The sequence below is a fragment of the Condylura cristata genome, unplaced genomic scaffold (assembly GCF_000260355.1).
Source record: "Condylura cristata isolate star-nosed mole 26May11 unplaced genomic scaffold, ConCri1.0 scaffold00004, whole genome shotgun sequence".
In the NCBI taxonomy this organism is placed as follows: Eukaryota; Metazoa; Chordata; class Mammalia; order Eulipotyphla; family Talpidae; genus Condylura; species Condylura cristata.
In genome coordinates, this window is record NW_004567105.1 from 55,288,723 (window position 1) to 55,304,718 (window position 15,996).

The 15,996-nt window shown below is 45.7% G+C and overlaps 1 protein-coding gene across 3 annotated transcripts in view; it reads right to left on the bottom strand.

The window, feature by feature from the left end:
- The window catches only part of FLNB (filamin B, beta), a 131,055-nt gene that overhangs the window by 34,848 nt on the left and 80,211 nt on the right, over positions 1 to 15,996 (bottom strand). For all 3 annotated transcript variants that reach the window (XM_004676033.2, XM_004676032.2, XM_012735278.1), the window contains 8 exons: positions 14,710 to 14,800; positions 14,262 to 14,431; positions 9,624 to 9,741; positions 7,025 to 7,287; positions 4,856 to 5,453; positions 4,138 to 4,311; positions 3,207 to 3,369; positions 2,470 to 2,630 (listed from right to left, as the gene is read on the bottom strand). In XM_004676033.2, coding sequence (XP_004676090.1) covers positions 2,470 to 2,630; positions 3,207 to 3,369; positions 4,138 to 4,311; positions 4,856 to 5,453; positions 7,025 to 7,287; positions 9,624 to 9,741; positions 14,262 to 14,431; positions 14,710 to 14,800 — 1,738 coding nt within the window. The remainder of the gene's footprint in view (positions 1 to 2,469; positions 2,631 to 3,206; positions 3,370 to 4,137; positions 4,312 to 4,855; positions 5,454 to 7,024; positions 7,288 to 9,623; positions 9,742 to 14,261; positions 14,432 to 14,709; positions 14,801 to 15,996) is intronic.

Genomic DNA, 15,996 nt, shown 5'->3' on the forward strand with positions numbered 1-15,996 from the left:
GCTTTTCAGTCACATCTATGCTGAGAAATAAAGGTCAGAGGTATCACGCAGGGGAAGATGGAGAGAGTCTCAAGAAGAGGGATTGGTATGTGCAAAGATCTGGAGGTAAGGGAGGAGGCAGGTTATTGAAGGATCTGAAAGAGGAAGCTGAATGAGAATGGAAGGAACAGAGAGGACTAAAGAGGGATGGACAGGCCTAGCAGCCCATTTCCAACATCCTCTCACACACAAACAGATCCTGGGAGCCCAGTGGAATCCTCTCTCTGCCACGAAGTTGGCATTTTCTGACCACACAGTCTTCTTGGATCCTTAACCATGGGTAAAGCTTTGTGCTCTTCCTGATGGCTGACTCCATGGGTAACACTGGGGGCCTCTGACTCTTCCAGGATCTCAGCGTTAAGGACCAATGAGACACAATCAAAATGTATGCACTCTGGGATTTCCTCAGAGAAGTACGAGGGATGCTCGTGGGATCCCCCCAACAGGGAGGATCAAATAAGACCTCCCTAAAGGTGAGCCAGAAAATGAGCCCACTAAGTGTAGCGCCATGTCCCGGGCTGCCAAGTCTATCCTGGGAACAGCATGTACCTCTTGCCATGTGGAGAGATCCTTCGAAAGTGGCAAGTCAAGGCTGACTAACTGCCTTGGGAGCCCAGGCCTCTCAGCTCTGCATCCCAGAGATTATACTTTGTAGAATCAGGGGTGGTGAGTAACCAAAGATCACACAAAGAATCAAGGCCCTAGCTTTTTAACAACAGTTGGGTTTCAATCAGCTCAATTTTTTTCAGCTAAATGAAATAAATGGCTGATCCTGGCAAAAACAAGGACCACCCTCCAGCCTGGGGTTTCCTGACACAAAAGGTCTTTATTTTAGAGATAGTGGAAGATTTTAGTATCAACAGGTGATGGCAGTAGAATGCCTTAGAGGCCAATCACCAAGTCAGAACTTCCACTGTATGAAAGCAGTCAAGAGCCAAAAAGCTACCCCTAGGTACAACATAGCCAGTATGAAGCATTCTCTACCACTCCCCTGTTGGTGACCAGGCAGACATCTGTCACTCATGGCAGGCCACTTTCTGATGTACTCATCCCAGTCCATCAGTGGTCAAAGCAGTCACCATCAGTGGCCCAGCAGAGAAAACCAACATGCCATTATGGTAAGATAGGACACCTAATGAAAAATAACCCCACAGAGTGGTTGTACGAGGTCAGGGAAACTGGGCTAATATTTAAGCAGCCAGACTTCCCATAAAACAAATTAGAAGTTAGTAGGCTGGGAATGTTTCTCAGCAGCACCTCAGGAGTTATCTTAGCTATCAAGTCTGACACTGACACAACCAATACTTTACTTAAGGACTCTGCCTGGGAAAGTTCTAGGGTTCAGGAAGAGCTAGCAGTTGGCTCTGAGAGGTAACAGATCTGAAACCTAAGAGGCACCATCTACTTGATGGCAAACCTCAAATGCATCTCTCTCTGTTGTTGTAGAGAGAGATTTATTTGGTTCAGGCTCAAAATCAGCCATAAGTTCTCACCCCTTCTGCAAGGATAATCTCAAAACTGGCAGCATCCTCAAGACTTTTTCAGTAAAGTCACAAGAGCTTTGTTGCCTCCACAACCAAGAGAGGATCATCTCCACGGCTGCCTACCTGGTCATCTCCCCTAGGGATAATTCTCCAAACTCATGAACCCAAAGGAACCAATGAATCTGCATTCTGTGACCAGTCCCTGCTCCCCCCTTTTGGCAATACATCTTGCATCTCAGTCATATAGATGCTAGGGAGTAAGCTCCCAGAGCGTGGGAGCTTCGACTGATCTTGTCAATGACTGAATCACTCCTGCACCAGTGATTACAGAAGTTTAAAAATCTGTGTCAAATGAGTTGAAAGGAGAGATTTTTTCCTTTACACGAAGCAAAGTTTAAATGAACATCTATGTAGAATCAGAGGTGAACGGCAATATGTTCTAGTCAATAAGAGAGAAAGAACAGTGAGTGTGACATGTGCACCTAAGTGGGAAACCCATCATTACAATAAGTGTACAGACTCCATCATTAAATAGAAAATAAATTAATAAATGGCAATTTTAATTTGTGTGTCTTCATGAGCTATCAGGAATGTCAGTGGAAAACATACAAGATGTGAATAAAAAAAAATCACAAAATACATTTTCAATTTTGTAAAGAATCAGCTTTCCCTTAAATTGTTCAATTTTGTAAAGAATCAGCTTTCCCTTAAATTGTTCAACATGTGAACAATGGTTTCCCATCAAAACTTCAAACCACCACTTTTGCCATGGCACTGGTCCTACAGGGAGTTGGATTATTCCTGGAGACGTAGTCTTAAGAAATTCTCCCCTTGCAATTACTGAAATATCAGACAATCTAGTTCCTAAACAGGATAATCGCAAAGTAAGAATTGCTTTCAGGCAAAATCAGTTATTGTCTGCATCCCTTTCTGGGTCAGGGCTTACCAGGGATGTGGGCGCCTCCGTAGGTGATATTAACGTCATAATCTCCCGGAGCAAAGGGGATGTACTCAGCACTGCAGCTGCCATCTTTGTTGTCTCTGCAATTTATTTTTGACTCCGAGGGCCCCTCAACAGTTATGCCAAGCCCACCAATTCCTGCCCCTCTGCAAAGTGTGCAAAAGAAAGAGAAATGATCCTAGTGGTCCATGTTTGTCTGCTTCTTGCCCAAATTCATTACAACGTCTATATAAATTACTCCATTAGCCAACCCAATACAACTCTGGTGTTGCCTCTCACAGTTTCTCAACTGTGTAATATTAGTAAGTATGGCTCCAACTCCTCTTTTCCAACTCTTACCCTTCTGTTAGTCCCTTTTACCTGATTGTGTTAGCTAGAGGTGCACGTACAATTCAGGTATGTATGTGACTTCTGACCAGTCTCAATAGGATAACTTCCAATATTTCTGCTAAATGAGGCTGTCTAGTTCTGCACTATCATGCTTCCATCTAGTCCAGATTTGCTCAGTAGTTCTAGGACTACTACAAGTGCTTTCTAGTACTTTTTAAGGTATACTTGACTTTTCTCTGCAACATAAGTCTTTACAGAATATGCTATAATATAAAAAGAAGATGGCTTCTTGAAAGGTATGTAGGAAATACCCATAACATTTCTTCAAAGCAGTTAAAATACCTAAGGCTGCTCTTTTTAAAGTCAGTGCATGGATGCCAGGCCCTGCTCACCTGGTAACCACAGTGAAGACATTGGGTTTGTTGGTAAAGGCTTCTTTCAAACCAGGTCCTTGGGCCTGAACCCGAGATGGCTGGCAGCCTTCGGTTACTGCCACTTTGAAAGGACTGTTTGGGATGGGCACGTCATCATATGTCACCTCCACCACATGGAGGCCTGTTCAAAACAACAAATAGAAACACATTTGCATATCTGTGGAAAATGACACCTTATTCCTAGGATTTATCTAGTATTCATGTCTACGTGCTTTACTGTGTATTTAAAAAGCAGGTTACAGAGAGAAGCATCAGTGTGATTTGATTTTTGCTCAATATATGCTATTTATGCTTTCTGTCCACTTGACAGTCATATACCATTACCAATCCCCTCCAAACAAATATCACCAGCTCCATATTCAAGTCAGTCATCTTAAGCATAAGACATATCCTTCCTATTTGGGGAAAACTCCATTTAGTAGTCATTAACTAAATGACTAGATGAAGTTTTCCAAAGAGAAACTCATAAAATAGTTAAGACATATCTACAAAAAGAAATTGAAAATTATCTCTACCACAATATTTACAAAGGTCACATATCCAAGTAATGGGGGTAGATGGTGCTTTCATTTTCTTTATACTTTTATGATTTATCAAAAATGCATATAATTCCTAATATTCAGAAATTAGTATTTTTAAAAAATTGCACCAATGAGCACTAAGCCATGACATCACCTCATATACCCATTACATTCACAAGAGGCTGAAACGAACCCCTGATCCAAATGTTACCCAATCAGGAAACAAAGGGACAGGCGAGTCTGCTGGGAGGGGGATTCACATCCCCATCACTTTTCACATGCTCTGCTGCATCAGATCACCACAGGGCAGGATTGGGCACCAGGCCCTGGGAGGAAATGACAGGGCCACGTACAAGAAGCCAACTCACCTTTCTCAAAGGGCGTGTACTCCACCTGGTAGGTGCCATCGGCATTGTCCTTGATCAAGCACTCGGTAGAGGCTCCTGAGGGGTTGGCAATGTGGGCTTTGATGTGGTCGCCCCCCACATTTGTTAGGGGCCGTGAGTCGACTGTGAAGTCAGTGGTGGCTTCACGGAAAACATCTGCAGGTCGATCACACAGAGAACACCATCAACACCTCGAACCCAGGAGCAAACCCAAGAGTCATGGTTCTCAGCACTTCACAATGTATCATATCGAATTTCAGTGGCAGCTGATCACTGGTCTCTGACTTTCAGAGCCAAGAATATTAACGCGACTCCCCTCTCCCTGCAAAGTGATTCAGCCAAGGGGCAGCACAACCACATGTACACTTTTGTCCTGAAAAGTCACCCCCCCACAGGGTGAAGATGTGTATCAGCCAGCACCACACTTTAAACATATTACAATTAGTGCCAAAAGTGAACTATGTTAAGTTTCCACATAAAAATCAAGATTGCTGGCTTTGTCGGTGGTAGGCCCATTCCTCGGCAAGAAACAGGAAAAGGAATGGGGCTGGGGCAGCAGAAGGGTCACATGCTCGCCCCTCTGTTCTGGGGAGTATTTTTACACACTTTCCCTGCAGCATCTGAGATCGCAGCCCCCTCTCTGGCAGTTTCCACTGACCCACGTGACATTGTAGCCTCCCTCCTTTGTTATGAAACCCACCTTTTCCTTCTATTCCTGGCCCAAAGACTTTGACCCTGCTGGTGTCCACGGCGGGCTCCACCTTGACCCGGGCAGGGAAGTGTGGCACGAGCTCACCCCCATACTTCATGGTCAGCGTGTACATGCCGGCTGTGAGGGGCACGTAGGTGACTGCGTAGGTGCCGTCTTTGTTGTTCTCAATACAGACTTCGGCTTTAGCGCCTGTGTCGGAGATGGCTTCCAGGCCAAGGGCCCCGGGCCCCGCTTCTGAACAGTCTACACTAAGCAGCCCGGCTTCTCCTACTTTTCCATGCTCCAGACCTGGTCCCGACGCCACTACTTTAGAGGGGTCGAAAGGCATTGCAATGTCAGCTTTAAAGGGAGACCCAGGTATGTGGACTTCCTCGAAGAGGATGTTGACAAAGTATTCTCCAGGTTTTGTGGGAAGGTAAGAGACGGAGCAGGTCCCGTCCCCATTATCAGAGCATTCAATTTTGGCCTCACATGGACCTTCCACAGTTAGGCCCAAACCTCCGGTACCAGCTCCTTTGGTGTCGATGGTGAACTCGGCAGGCTTGCTCACAAGACCGCCTTGCAGGCCAGGGCCATGGGCCTTCACCTAGGCAAGAAAGAATGAAAGTCAAACCCTGCCTGACGTCAGGACAGCTGCTTAGCCAACACTGCTTCTGACACCCTGCAAGTGTGAAATGAGTTCCATCTCAATGCAGCGGCCCTTCTTCCTGGGGCCTGACTTGTGTCACCCCCACCACTGAGGTAGGGCCATGGTGCCATGTACTGAGAGTGCAAATGGATAAGAAAAAGAGCACTGCACTTGGAAAGCCACAGCATAGGTGTGGCTCCTGGTACAGAGGTCTTTTCTCTCTTTAGCCTGATCTGGCTCTTCTGAACCAGGGCTGAAGCAGGAGACCTAGCTTCAGCCCAACAAGCACCTGGGTTTCCTGGGTTGAGTGCTTGTAGACAACTTTCAGGGACCTCACTTTTGCTTTGGTTACCATGCCTCCCTCAAGTTCTGCCCAGCAAAAATATTAAACTGTCACGGCGCCTGCACATCACTATACATTCATCCAAACCCAAAGAATGTACACCAAGGGTGAACCCCAATGTAGGCTCATCAGCTGTAACACAGGTATAGCCCTCAGCTGGGGGATGCTGACAGTGGGAGCTGAGCATGTGGGGGCAGGGGGTATATTGTTGAATCTTCCTGTCAATCTTACTATAAAGTTAAAATGGCTCAAAAAGTGAAGCCTGATCAATTTATTAGTGATCAAAAAACTACTGAACTTTAAAAGAGGGCCAAGATGAGGTTTTCATCTTTGATTTAACAAATAAGACAGTATTATAATTTCATGTCATTCAGACCACTGGAAATACTCCAAAGTCATTGAGTCTGGGCTACCAGGAATTAAAGACTGTTAGAATATTGCATTTGTACACTGTTGCATCATATCTTCTCCAGGGTGAGCTAGCTTGCCATGCACGCAACGCCAGGCCATGGTCTCCACATTCACTGACCTCACTCTTACTGGTTCCCATTGAAGCAATTACCATTATTACACTTACAAATAAAGGAATAGCACTCAGAGATGAGGAACCCTTCACCATAGCCACATAGCCAGAGAGGGAGAGAAGCTGCTGCTTTTCTAGAAAAGAGGTTCTACTATCTGCCTTGGTATGGACTTCCATCACAAAATAGTTTTCTCCCATCCAAGTACGAACCAGGCCCAACCCTGCTGAGCTGGCGAGATCAGGTGCGTTCAGGGTGGTATGGCCATAGACACAAAATAGTTTTCTAAAGGTCCTTGCTAGCCAGGACCAGAGAAAAAAAATATAGTGTTATATTTGACAACAGAGAACAAGTTTTGGAACAAAAACAAAAGCAGGCCCTCCCTGGTGGCGCAGCGGGTTAAAGCACTGCACTAAGAAGCTTAAGCCACTTCCGCATGAGTTCAATCCCCGCCTGCCCCGGAGGAGATCCACATGGCATGGCAGACCTCTCCTGACCCACCCGCTGCTCCCCTCAGCAGTGTACTTCGTCGATCTGCCTGTTCTGCTCCCCACCTTGTCTCTGGTGAATCCTCTCACCCTCCGCATCTCTGGCCTGTACCCCAGTTCTATATGAATAAATAAATAAATCTTAAAAAAATAAAATAAAATAAAACAAAAGCAGACCTTTGTTGGATCTGGCGGCAGTGAGGCCTCTACCACATAAGGACTCCCGGGCACGGGGTGTCCATCATAGGTCACATCTACAGCATAGACACCCTCCTCACGGGGGATGAACTTGGCTGAGCTGCTCTCCTGGCCCGCTGAGGGGGACACCAGACATGGCACCACCTTCCTTGAGGGGCTCAGGATCGTCACATCCAGCTTCCCCTGGCCTCCTGCTCCTTTGGTGTCGATGGCAAACTCCTGATCCTTCCCAACTTCAACTCCTAGAAAAGAGAAACCAGTCAAAGTGATGAGTTGGTCCTTTCTAGCAACAAAAACAAGTGAGAGCAGAGAAATGGAAGTTCCTTGGACCTGGGGGCTACCTCGATTTCTACAACAAGCCACAACTGATGTCGAGGACAAGAAGATAAGAATAACCAGCAATTTGCCCTCAGTAACAGAGAGTACAAGGGAAGTAATTAATGATTACAAAAATAATGACAACTATCACTTACTGAATGCATTTTACATGCCAGGCATGAGTACAGAACATCATCTCCTTTCATTTTCAACATAACATGACGCGGTATTTATTAGTAATCAATGGTTCTAACACATGGGGAAACGGAGACTCAGAGAGGTTAACAATCTTTCCCAGGGGTGTCCAACAGACCATAGAACCAGAGCTCAAACCTAAATTTATATACTTTACCCCACAATCTGCTTGGCCAATCAGTAAATTATAATCTGAGTATTCTCTCTGCTTTACTTACTTTTGCTGCTGACCTTTATTCAAACACCCCATAAACATGGGTTTCCAATGTTTCATTTACAAATTCTTGGCAGTAAATTCTACCTGACATAGTACCTCCTCCTCTCCCTGCACTCCAATAATGCAAGCATCACAGAGCCTGGCAAACGCAGGGGCATTGAAGCAAGTTCTGAGAACTGACTCAGTCTCCTGCCAATTTTCGAAGGTCTTTACACAGCAGGCCTGCAGAAAACCGTGTGTTATATTTGACAAAACAGGGAATGGACTTTGAATCAAAACAAAAGCACTGGGAGCACAGGGCCCCCACCACAATCCAGGGAAATCCTGACTTGGGCAATATAGGGCCTGCCCAGAGGAATACTGCCGAACTGCAAGCAAGATTATGGAGCACCATATCCCAAAGCTTTTTCCGGTTTGGAGTGGAAACTCTTGATGTAGGAAGCGTAACAAGGGGACAAGTGAGAGCAATGGACAGTGACCATTCATATGCTCAGAGCTGACTGTCCCTCAAAGCTGGCATTGAGTTCTTGCTGCAGAATCCCCAGTCCCGGCAGACAGCCTCGTTCATTTGGGTCTCAAGTCGGTGCAGATGCTCAGCAGTGAGCCCGGAGGAGACCCAGAGGAACCTTTACAGGTGGAACAAGAGGACTGGAAATGCACTGAGCCCTGTAGGATCTGAAACTGGCTGAGTGTAAGCCACAGAGGTCCACCAGGCTGTGGCCACTCAGCAGTTAATGCCAACCAGGAGAAGTGAAGTGTGAAAGTTCTCCAAGAGCACTGCTAGCATAAGGTAGGCTGAAGACACGGACATCACAGGATAACTCTCATGCAAGATAACACCGCTAAACGCTTTCTGTTGGCACACATGATGCCTAGATGCAGAGAAAACGTCTGGAGATATAAGAACTGAATTGATAATTTTACTAAATCCTGTGGAAGGGCAGGAGTAATGGTTAAAACAGAAATTACTGTCAATGATTGATTCTCTTAGATAACAATTAATTTAAGTATATAAAAAAGTATGATCTTGATCAAAAACAGTGGGGGGAGGGAAATGCACTGGACGATGGTGATGGTACATGGGTGATTTGGTGATGGGAAGCCCAAGGGGATTGCAACTGAGATGGAAAAATGCACAAAATGATGTTTAAAAAAAAAAAAAACCTATTATATATAATTAAAAAAAGAAAAAGGAAAAAAGGCTTGAACTTCTGAAGTTGAATGATAAGTATGTCAATGCTCATACAATTCTTTTGACTTGTATATATCTGAAATTTTCCCCAATAAAAAATGGAGAAATTGAAAATAAATGAAATGAGATTGTAATAATAAGACAAGACGTTAGCTAAAGACACAGTGGGATGAGGGTGGGGGGCTGATCGTAGTTGTGGTTTCTGACTGTCAGGGAGTTGGTTCATATGATTGACCACTGAGACCATTACGGATTCTGTGGTCCCAACAGTCGGCACAGAGTAATCTTCGGGGAGAATGGCATGCTCCAAATTCTCTTTGTGACAAAAACATCCCACTGCAATGCCAGCAATTACTGAGGGTGAAATGCCAGTCCCGCCCGATTATTATCTCTTTTAATTTGCACAGTATTCTCCTATCCGCAAGTGCTCCTGACCACCCCACCTTCAGATACAACTGAGAAAACCAAGGCTAGGTGAGGTGACGTGGCAGGTAAGTTCACTATTGAATTTCCCCAATTCAAACCCAAGTCTGTCTGGCTGTAAAACTTCTGCAGGCAGAAAGTGCTTCTTTGTAAACTATCTTTGAAAGGGACTGCTTCTGGCCACCCCAGTTGGTGGTCTTCATGACTAAACTCCCCTCCCTTTGCACACTTACTGTTTTCTAGCCCATTGATTTTTATCTTGCTCAGATCCAGGGGAGCTGCAACACCCACAGTAAAAGGGCTCTTAGGGACGGGATCGCCACCATATGTCACCAGAACCTGCATGCTTCCCTGAAATGAGAGAGAAAACCGGTTACACCTTCAGACGCTGGCATACTGATGAGATGTTTAGCCCACCTTCCAACTTTCTGTTCTTACAAGAGACTCAGGACAGTCCAGTAGAATTAAAAGAACCTCAGATTTCTCTAAGTTTCTGGCCTCATGGTAGGAATAACAGAACTCAGGTAAAATAAGAGTAGCTAATAACAATAGGAACAATTTCATGAACAGATTGTGCTCTGTTTTTAAGTACGTGCTTGAGGGGAGGAAACAGCCCTAAGGCGGGATGCCTACAGTAGTTCCCATTTTTTCCAGGAAGGGAAGGTATGGCGCAAAGAGGAGAAGTCAGTTGTCCCAAGTCACACACCTGGTGTCACACCCATGACACCCAGACCTGAGTGCTAGCTTCTCTGCATGCTGCCCCCCAGCCCGCACACACCCACCTCCCGCCACAGTTAAAAACCTCAGGGAGCCATCAATGAAAAAAACCTTTTTTTTCTAGATCCTGAGCATTGATTTTGGGTAGCCAGGCTGCAATAGAGATTTGCCATTCGCTGGTGCCCTCCCTAAGACCACCATGCAAGATCTATGTCTAGGGCCACACATCTATGGCCAGGAAAGAAAGGCTGCAAGAGCCCAGGCAACTGTGCCTGTGGGCCTGGCAGGCACCCCACTAGCAATCCTGGTGGCCGGGAGGTGTGGTGCAGCCATATGTGCCACAACTGCTCTTCTCCGGCCAGTCCCAGCCCACACAGGCGGGCTCCCTCCCTCCAAGGCCAGCTGGGTGCCCTCCCTCCAAATCAGGTCTCCATGAAACCCCACAGCTGCCTCAGCAGATTAGGAGTGCCCTCACCCCAAACATCCACATACCTACAAGGTAGAAGGAAATGAAGCAAAGGGAAAGAAAGAAGAATCCCCTCAAGAATCTGGCCGGCTGTCAGGAATTCAGCCCCTGTGGAAAGCTGTTGCTGATCAAGTGTTAAAAGGGTGTAGCTTTTGGCCTGTGTCTATTTTCTCACATTCCTTTAGTAATAAAGCCAAGAAACATATTGGTTGCATCAATGAAGGAGGGAGGATTGATTTTCCAGGATTTATTAGCACCGTATACAAAAGCGACTGGCGCCTTTGCCTCAAGGGTATAACATTTTATAGTGAAAGGTATTTGGGTAAGATGGGACAGAGCTGGGACTGGGACAGGAAAGGTCTCTTCCTCATAAGGCAAGGACTGATTTGTTGTTTCAGCCTCTGCAGCTTTCCCTACATGCTGACCCTTCCTGAACTTCTATTTGCCTCCACATCCTAGCTCCTTGAGAGCTAGGCCTCGGGGTAAGAGGGGCCCAAGAAAAACCTCTCCACCACCCCTATGTTTTCTGACTTTTTCTGCAGTGCCAAAGGGAAGAGGGAGCAGTCCTCTTTCGGTAAGCCCACCCATCCTGCAAAAGAAAGTATGTTTTCATTACCAGTCACAAAAAACAAAACAAAACAAAACAAACAAAAAAAAAAAGCACAGACAGAAAATTAACTCTGCCTAAAAAAAACAACAAAGAGGAGGAAGAAAATTTAGAGATTTACATCAGGCCTGGCCTATAGCATTTGGTTTCCTCTGAGGCCCCAGCAAAGAAGTGGAGTGTGCTTGACCCCAGAAGACTGTGAAGTGAGGAATGTCCCACTGCCACATTTCAGAAGTGCTTCACTGACTGGGGGGCAATTTTATCCTCTCCCATAGTCCTCTTGAGACTTTAACCTTATTCTAAAAAACACATGACGTAAGACCCAGGCCTGAAAGATTGGGTGTGGAGAGGACAGAGAACCACCCACACTTCCAGACCCCCTGTGACAGCACCGCTACCCACAGTAGTAACATTTCAAGGTCGAGCCTACTATCCTGTGAGGCTCAGTGAGCGCATGGGGTTTATGAAAGGCGACACAGCAACACGTGGAGTTTCTCATGCTGTTAGCCATCAGCCTCCAAACTTCTTTTTTGGGGAGGAAGCTTAGGTACAAAAACAAACACTTGAGGTACTAGACAACAAAAAGTGCAGATGGCGAAGTCCGTGGGATGAAAAAGGCATTGCAGAATGTACTTCTATAAAACCGAGCCTTGGTCTGATCAACCCAGGAAGTAAGCCCACACATCTGTCACAAAGAGCTCTGACCTCAAGAACTAAGAGGGTCAACCAGCAACACAGGCCACTGGCCCACCACAGGCAGGCGAGCATCTGAACTTGATGTTGGGGAAAAGAAGGTGGCTTAGGTGGGCTCCTCACATAGCTGCACTCTGAGAAAGAAGCACTCACCCTGAGTCGGGATCCACCCTTTCTCTCCACACACACCAAACAGCTGCATTTCTGGAAAGTTCCAGTCTGTTATTTCCTAAAACCACCACGAGGTGTGCCTGTGGGCGTCACTCCTCAAAGTCTTCTCCCTGACTGCGTCGGCGCAAAGCTTTCTGGGCTGACCCAGGCCTCTTAACCACATCCAAGAGCACAGCTCAAAAGACCTATTTATTTAACCCAATCTTGAGCTGCTAGCTACTCTTGAGAAAAGAGTTCAAAGGAGAATGAGGCTGGGTCAGCCCCACTGTTCCACCAGATTACAATGTTCTGATGTTGTTTCTGCTTTGTGCTTGAGATCACTTCATTTATTTACTCATTCAACCACAAATCTATACAAAGCACCTATGCTTAGGACTGGGAATAGAAAGATCTATACAACAGGTCCTCAAAGAAGGTCATTTTGTCCAGTGTCATTTTCTTATAATGTGGATGAGGGAAAAGAATGGCTCCTGGCCAAGGTCACTCTATGAAGTGTCTGCATGTTCTCCCCAGGTCTACAAGGGTTTTCTCCAGGTATGACAGATTTCTCTCACATCCCAAAGATGTGCCTGGGCAGTTCACTATGAGTCTAAATTGCTCCAACCTGAGTGAGTGTGGGGGTGTGAGCACGTTGGAAGGCTGCCCTGCCAGGACTGGCTCCCACAGTGTGCCCCAAGCTGCAGTTAGGCTCCAGCAGCCACCTCATTTTGCTCCCTGAACCTGAATATGTGGGTAGGAAAATGAATGACTACAAATGACTACTGAATATGAGAAGTGACTTGGGCCTTTAATAAAGCTTGGAGATGTTTTTGTGACTACATATATGCCTCAGGAATATAAAACTTGTTTAAATCAATTAGCCTATGGTAAAATTGATTTTGTGGACTTTGTTTTGATTAAAGTCACAGTTTCTAAGAACCTATGGACCTTAAGTGGGCATTTACTATGCATGTATGATTTATATAGAACATAGCTGTCTATCCTGGGGGAACTCACAACCCAAGATAAGAAATTTAATGTTTTCTTTGCCATAAAGAAACATGCATAATTGCACGTTGCTCAAATAATAAGATAGAAAACCTTACTCTAAACAAAAAGTAAAAAGGACAGGAGAGGCACGATGGAGGTCATTCACACTCGAGGCAGTGGCTGAAGAACAAGATTTGACATCAAGCCAGTGTACTCAGTGTTAAGCGCCCCGCACCCCACCAACCACCCCCCAGAAGATTCAACAGGAAAATAATTACCTACTTACCATGAATGATGAGAACAGGGTATTGTATCTACAGAAGTACTGTTTTACTATAGCTAATAATGATCCTCCTTAGGGTTAAAAAGTAAAATACAGGAAGCAGCACATGTGGAGATTCAGAGGTCACATCTATACTGGACACAAACGTCTGCCCCAGATGGACTGAGGATGTAAGGGGATACCACAAGCATCCTCACCATGCCCCCATCCTTCCACCACCACTGACAGGCCCCAAACAGGAATGACACTTCTAGAACAGTGTTTCTGTAGTAAGCATGACCTTCTCCAACCAAGGCATTCCTCACACAGGGGTATTCTTCTCCTCAAGAAAGAAGGAATCTCAGAGGCTTGGCACTACTGTTTAGAACACTATGTTTAAGTAGTAAAAACCCAGGCTTTTCTGCTAGGATGTTAGCCTCCAGACCCTAGAGGTGTGGACAGGAAGCAAAACAAAATTTTGAACAAATAAACATGAACTCATACAGAGAAGTCATTTTGGGGGGCACTCATTGCCTAAAAAAATCAGAGCAAAGCAGCCTACGTGGCAAGATCTGGTCTGTATTCATGTATTTTGTAAAAAGGGACAATTTCTGTCCTAAGCAGGTCTTGAAGCCTGAGGATCGAAAGGCTTCTTTGAGAAAAGATTCCGGAAAAGACTTCAGAAATCCTTGTAAAAAGTAAGCAAAAGAGGTAGCAAGGAAATACAAAGTGTAGCAGTTCCTTGTGAGTAACTAATCAAAAATTAAAAGAAAGCTGGCAAGAACGGGAGAGCGATATTCGTCTGTGAGAGTGCTAGGTAGATATTAGGTCCCAAATTTCAAGAGCTCAACATTTCTCTGCTAAAATCCCCAAGGGCGCCTTGACAGAGCACAGATTATACCCCTGGTATCCAAAGGAACACAGCACAGCACTGAGGGGAATGGTGACTGGGTGGGGGCAGCGGGCCAGAGGGCGGGAGGACCTACCTGCTGGGTGGGTGTGTATTTAACAGTGTGGGAGTAGTCATAGTTATCGATAATATCCAGATCCTTCACCAGGTCCCCGGGGAGGGTACTGCTAAACTGCACATTGAGTGGGGCTTTTCCGGCCCCTTTGGTGTAGACAGTGAAGTGGGTTGGTTTCCCATTTTCCACACCTGGAAGGACAGACAGTGGACTGAGGAGCAGGCCTGGCTAGAGTGGTTTCATTTTTACAACCAGTCTGACAGGTTGAACAGCACTGGCTCTACCAAGGCTCCCAAGGGGTTGGCTCCCAGCCATGGCCAGCAGCTCAGACAGGAGCACTGTCTACCGAAATGGAGCCCTGATAGAACGCCGGCCTCTGGTGGAGATGTCCCTCAGGAGTCTGTCCCAAGCACACACTGCTACCAACCTCAGAGGGCCCCCAGAGGACCTTGCATACACGCCATCTTACCTGCTTTGCTGAGCCCTGGGCCTTCTGCCTTCACTTTGCTGGCATCGTGGGAAGGGTCGACTTTGACTCTGAAAGGACTGGCGGGAATTTCCTGTAGCAGAGACACTATCTCATTAGGAAAGCCCCTGACATGCTGCCAGAATTTAGCCTTCTGCCCAACTCAAAGCGGGGAAAGCTCAGTACAATTTTGACTATCAGGTGGTGAGCAAACCTGTTATACCAGGTTGAGTCTTCAGACTCTAAAATTAGACAAGGGCCACAACAGGTCACCTATTAAGGCCTCGATCCCTAAAATCACAGGCTTGGACCCCTTCAGCATAGCTGAAGGCAGATTTCCCACAAACAGTTCAGAAACTCTAACTCTTTAACATCTAATGCTGAGTACACAGGGTATAAAACAAACAACAAACTGAGCATTGGACCAAGAATTAATATTAACCCAATAGTATATGGGAGGAGGGACATGTTCTCCAGGGAGAATGGAGCATGAAGGTCTGGGAACTGCAAGGAACTGATCAGAAGCAGTTCCAGCTCTTCAGAAAACATGTTGCAGACTGTCTGGATAAAAGTAGAACAGATGAACTTGAAGTCAAATCAAGAGCAACATCTTCAGCACAAAACTTTCTCCTGAGGTTCCTATTTTTAAGAAAGTTAATTTGCATCTCTAGGAGTCTAGCATTCCCTGATTTAGAGACTGCTCCCTCTCTTCACTATCACAAGAAGTATAAATATCTGCAACTGCAAAACTCCTCTCCCTATAATATTTAAGGGCTAAAGGCAAAGGCATTGTTCCAAAGATCAAAGTAGAACACATCTAGAAGGTAACTGTTTCAATCAAAAACAATGAAATCGGATAGCAAACCAGTGTCTTTCCAGAGTCCTGTCCTTTAATCACTAAACAGACTACACCTCACTTTTAAAATGGTAAAAATTTAGTTGTGGGTTTTTCTTGCCCCTCCCCCTTTCTTGGTTTTAAGAAACCAGAGAACACAACTATGGAGAAGAATCCTCCAGAGTGGATCTTTTTAGTGACCTTCCTGTCACTAAAAATAAACAAAAAGAAGGGCCTTCCCTGGTGGCACAACAGGTTTTAAAGTACAGCACCATGAAGCTATCTGCAGCCACTGCATCCTGAGTTTGATCCCCAGCCAGGGAGATGACCCACATGGCACAGCAGACCTCTCTCATCTCACCCGCTGCTCCCCTCAGCAGTGTATTTCAGTCAAACTGCCTGTTCTGCTTCCTGCTCTGCTTCTGCTGAATCCTCTTACCTCCCCACACTTCTGG